General features: G+C 42.6%; 1 protein-coding gene across 1 annotated transcript; it reads left to right on the plus strand.

Moving 5' to 3' along the window:
- The first annotated feature begins 1160 nt into the window (after positions 1-1160).
- On the plus strand, positions 1161-4525 carry LOC127342535 (chaperone protein dnaJ 72). Its single transcript, XM_051368496.2, has 3 exons — positions 1161-1708; positions 2377-2446; positions 4231-4525. The coding sequence occupies exons 1-3, from the start codon at positions 1272-1274 to the stop codon at positions 4291-4293; spliced, it is 570 nt and encodes a 189-aa protein (XP_051224456.1). The 5' UTR covers positions 1161-1271; the 3' UTR covers positions 4294-4525.
- The last annotated feature ends 1143 nt before the right edge of the window (positions 4526-5668 follow it).

Consider the following 5668-nt stretch of genomic DNA (forward strand, 5'->3'; position numbering starts at 1 on the left):
AAATATCGGGTTACAATGGGGTGCCGAAGGTTTCGGCTATGATCTCGTCGAGAAGCTAAGTGCTACGGCGACCTAGCTCTAGACTTATGGTGGCTAAAGTTGCTAAGATTGATTGTGTCCCTCGGCAGCCCCTCTCCTGGCCCTTATATAGGAGGCCAGGTCTCAAGAGATCTGTTCGAGTACGACTAGGTTTACAAAAGATCCAGCTTTAAACTTTCCTCGTTCGGCTCCTCTTCGTCTTGTTCTTCAAGAAATCCTCTTCAGCACCGTCCTAGTGGCCCACCTTGCCATCGGGTATCTTCATGGGCCTCCAGTTGGGCCGTACATGATAGGGCAATATCAGTTACCCGAAGGGTAATGCCCACGTCACACGAGTACAAGTACAATTGCACATACTAGCGAGTATAAGTACAAATGCGCACATGAGCGAGGATATGTATAGATGTAGAACTACACATACGAACAAGTACATGTATAAAAGTACAATCACACACGAGCAAGTACATGTATAGAAATACAATCACTCACACGAGCAAGTACATGTATAGAAGTATAGTCACGCACACGAGAAAGTACATGTAAAGAAGTACAGTCACGCACACAAGCATGTACAGGTACAGAAGTACAGTCGCGCACAGAAGCAAGTATAGGTACAGTCGCGCACACGAGCAAAAAACAGTTACCGAGTAATGAGAAAACTGCACTAAATACACTAAAAATAGAAGTAGTTATGAGTTGAAGCACTGATATAGTAGTATTAGAAGTACGTAAAAAGTATCTCGAAACTTATTAACATGGGATCTAGTTTTGAAAATCTCGATGAGTAAGTCACAAAAGTGAAAATAATTCGTAATTTAAACTTATGGTTCTTAAGATATTTCATTTTAAAACAACGAATCTAAAAAATAAAGGAAAAAGCTAAGACAACTCAGCCTCCCTCTATCCTTCTCTCTCCTCTCTTATGCCCACATTGTTTCCCTTTGCGACACATAAAAGGGAGATAACTTCTCTAGTCTGACACCACAACACGCCACTATTAGGTACGGAGAAAGTTGTCTTCCTTTTAAGAAGGTCGGCTTTTTTAAGATTTTGGAGGTATGGAGCAATTTCCAAAACTTTTAGCGAATATAATTGGGCCGGTACGATGGGCCTGTGAACCTTAGGAGAACGCGCGGCGAGAAGAGCGGCCACGCTGCAGTCATCGTCGTCCTCCTCTTCCTCCTCTTTGTGTCCTTTTCGATCCATTCTGCCGGCGATTCCCCCCGCGCGCCATGGGCGACCACTACGGGACTCTCGGGCTGCGGAGCGACGCCACCAAGGCCGAGGTCAAGGCCGCTTTCCGACGGTGCGCCCTCCGGGACCACCCTGACCGCCACGCCCAATCCGGCGACGCCGGCGCCCGTACCGACGCTGCACGGCGCTTCCGCCAGGCCTCGGACGCCTACCATGTCCTCTCTGATGACCGCCGGAGGGCGGAGTACGACCTCCGCATCCGCTCTTCTTCCTCTTACGGCCGCACCTCCTCGTCCACCTGGGCCTCCTCCTCCGCTTCGTCTGGCTACGGGTACGGGTACGGCCACGGGCATAGCGGAGGTTCTTGGCGCCGGCCACCTCCGGGGCGTGGCGGCGCCTCGGTTGGATACGATTGGGGCTTGTTGCTCAAGGCGGTGACGCGAAGAAGATTCCTTCTCAATCTCGGTTTTGCCAGGTAAAGTGCTAATTAGGCGTCCATACTTTTCTTCCTTGAGCTGCTATGGTATCTTGCAATTAGAAGTAAAAGGGTTCTTGTGCTTATCCAGTTAGAGCTTGTCAAATTTTCTAGAGAGGAACCATCGCCATTGGATGATTATGCCCATGATAGTTTATGAATGCCTAGTTGAGGAAATCAAATACTAGAACTACTAACTTCAGGTAAATGACACAATCATTTAAACACAATAATCCAAGGGTGAGATTGAACAATATGATGCACTTTTAGTCTGCTGTAAATCAAATGGTGGCACTGCCGATCCGCAAAGCATCGACTAAGGCGTCCTGCATGACCAGCCGCTGATCAAGTATATGCTGCTGCAATTTCACTGTTGCACTTGTTAATGTAACTCACCCCGCTCAGCAAAGAGGAAGTCCTAGAGGTTGCCAAAGGTCGGCCAATTATACTGCACTACCAAGAGATCTGGTAGTTTAAGACAATGTTTGAGCAATGTTGCTTGCAGAATTTACTTTTAGTGTTATGTATTGTTGGTAAATGCTCTCAGATAACATGTTCTGAATGTTGCAAACTCCCATCATCCCATTGTGGTTCATGTAGTAAATCTTTTATAGTCCTAATTTTCGTATTTGAAATATGAGACTGATGATGATAACTTCGTATTGCAGTATTTTGTTGTCTGGAGCAGCTTTTCTTGATGGAAGTATTCTAGAACTGTGGAATTTGAATAACTCTGGGGTAAGTAAGCATATAGCTGGTGAACTTCCTGTACTACTTTTTCTTAGGTAATGTTATAATTATCTTTTCTCTGTTTTCTTGTCCCAGTATCCACATGTGTTCCTTTAGTTTAATCAACTCCATGTTTTTTTGAATATATTTCAATCAAGCACAAGTTATGCACTGCTTGGCTGATTAGTTGTTCTGATTGTTGATGAAAAAAGGGAACGCTGGGTGAAACTAACTTTATGCACTTGATTGGAATTGTTATAAAAGGAAGTTGATACAAGACTGAAAACGGTCAAACTTAGTCATTGCAATTTAACAAAGCGATATATTTTCCTTGTGTATTTGTGATGATCACTAAAATGGATCCGTTCATTAAGCAACAAAGATTGCAATTCAGTGATAAGTTCAGATTTAGAAGTTCCGAATATAATAGAAATACATCTTTTTCTCGCCGGTTGGTAGTTAACTAGTTAGCAGTGAATAAAACCACAATCATGTAAAGGCTGCTAATAGAGATTAGAATGCTTCCATTCTGGTGCTTTCCATCGTAATTATGCACTCTTTGGACACTTCATGACTTCCACAGCTTCTTCTCCTATCGGTTAGAAAATGAACATCAATTGTTGTTAAAATAATTATATGTGTTTCTACTTAACCCTGTGAAAAAAGTTTCTTCTTGTTTAGGAATTTCAGTTCCATTATGTTTAGCTTTAATATTTTACAAGTATATGCGCTGCAGATCTGATTGACAAACTTAGTCATTGCAATTCAACAAAGCGATATATTTTCCTTGTTTATTTGTGATGATAGCTAAAATGGGTCCGTTCATTAAGCAACAAAGATTGCAATTTAGTGATAAGTTCAGATTTAGAAGTTCCGAATATAATAAAAATACATTTTGTTTTTCGCTGGTTGATAGTTTACTAGTTAGCAGTGAATAAATACCACAATCATGTAAAGGCTGCTAATAGAGATTAGAATGCTTCCATTCTGGTGCCTTAATCTTTGGACACTTCATGACTTTCACAGCTTCTTCTCCTATTGGTTAGAAATGGAACATCAATTTTTGTTAAAAGAATTGTATGTATTTCTACTTAACCTGTGAAAAAAGGTTGTTCCTATTTAGGAATTTCACTTCCATTATGTTTATCTTTAATACTCTGCAAGTATATGCACTGCAGATCTTATTGACATGCTTAGTAGTTAGCAATAGCGGCTGTAATGAGCTTACGCACTTTCTTCTCTTGTTTGTAAGGTTGTAAAAATGTTTCTTATTTCCACGCCATAGTACTACTGTAGATCTTGTCCACATTTTTTCTTGCATACGGCAGGGCTAGTATTTTATATGCTTACAAGGCCTAGCTACTTGCAGTCCATGAGTTTTGTGATGTGTGTAGTTTCGTGGGTAGAGACTTAACATGTAGAGTAGTATTTGTGGTACATGTTGGTAGTAATGATTGGGATGCTACAGTATGCCAGCTCATATAGTATTATAAATCATATCCTAAAATAGAACAATGATATAAAAGCTTTTTTACTGTCCAGGATGAGAAACCCATTGAGCCTCTCAGTTAAGATTTGTTGTCAGTTATTCTGGGTGGGGTTAGTGGTCACATAAGTCAAGCTCCAAATAATCACACAAATGAAAATCAAAGAGGATTGTTATATAAACATCTGTTGTGTAAGGAATGTGCAAGGCATGATCAGTTGAACTTATTCTTGCCGCCAATTGTTTTTAAAGCTTTGCATGGTATTGCTACTTACCAGTGGCATTAAGTCGCCGTTCGTCCGTGCAGAAATCATTTGAAGAAGCGATGGAGTCGATTGAGAAGGTGAAAACCGGAAAGGGGAATGGGTAGAACCAGGGAGAAGTTCCATCAAATTTTAATACATAGAAAACAAGTGTGCATATTGTTGTTCAGATCCTTGTGTAATGTCCGAATCCCTCGCAAAAAGAAAAGTGTACAGTCTGAATAATATGTTGGTCACAAACTGGTTACCTGACCGTTATAGCTGTGGAGCTTTGTATTCCCCCCTAGAAACTCCAATCAAGTTGACATATAAACTCAGGATGTACATTGTTTTGTTTCAGTGGTATGTTTTGTTCAGGGAGTCTCCTTGATCTGTGAGTGGTTATAATTGTTCTTACAATGATATGTCGATGTGGAAGAAAGATAGGATAGGCTAGGCTAGGCTAGCCTTTCATATTGGTGGGCTGGGTTTGGACCTGAACCTCAGGAGGCCATGGATTCCAGCTATGGGTTAAAGCCAAATCAGATTGTTGGTCTTAACTCGTAGTGAAATTTGTGTGCCAGCAACAGGCTGTACCAAACTTGTAGCATGTCGTTGACATAGTAACAGTTGGCCTGTATGTTTGTATGTCGACAAGGCCATGCATTGCATATTACGGCCGCAAGATCACTGTTTCATCAATGGCCGTCTCCATGACTTACACAGTAGCAATGCTAGTGTTGTCATGGCCAATTAATCCCTGGGCTCTATCTAGGTTGAAGCTCTGACCTGTGAGGTCAGTTGGACCCGCAGTTTTCTGATGCACCACGCAATATTTTGATTTTACACGAACTTGATAAAGTAGTTCGTGGCCCCAGTGTGCGCTATCATAAGACAAAGCGCGTGTGCGTGTCCTGGACGATCTGGTAAGTAAAGCCATATGCTGCTACTAATAGCATCAAAATGCGTCATCGTGCGGCTGTAAAGTGAACCACGGTCGCTAGCTGTCGATCCTTATCTCGTGCACGGTCCACGTCGAACGATCGCAACGCTCCAAAGCTCAATTACGTGCGTTGCTCCATGCATCTCTCTGTCGAAAACGGAAGCTAGCCATGGCACATTTAAGCCGTTCACACCAGCAGAACACTAATGCAACGGATCAGAACACTAGTGATATCTTATTAACATCTCCATTAGTAGCACAGCTCTAGTACTGATCTACTGTAGTACTTTACAGGACACCAAAACCTCCTAGTACTAGGATCACAACAAAAAGGGAATTCGATCCCACGACGACAGGACGGGTCATCCATCCATGATCTAGCTAAATCATCTAACCGGCGGACACCCCACTAATAAAGCACAAGAAGAAAAAAAAGACTAATCTCCTCCGGTCAGATCAGATGATTCCCCAGCTCTCCAATGTGGGGAAGCCGGACGCGGCGCCCGGCGCGCTCATCATGGCCTCCAGCTCATGCATCAGCAGCAGCGACGGCTCGTCCG

This window comes from Lolium perenne, chromosome 3 (genome assembly GCF_019359855.2).
Source record: "Lolium perenne isolate Kyuss_39 chromosome 3, Kyuss_2.0, whole genome shotgun sequence".
Taxonomy (NCBI): domain Eukaryota; kingdom Viridiplantae; phylum Streptophyta; class Magnoliopsida; order Poales; family Poaceae; genus Lolium; species Lolium perenne.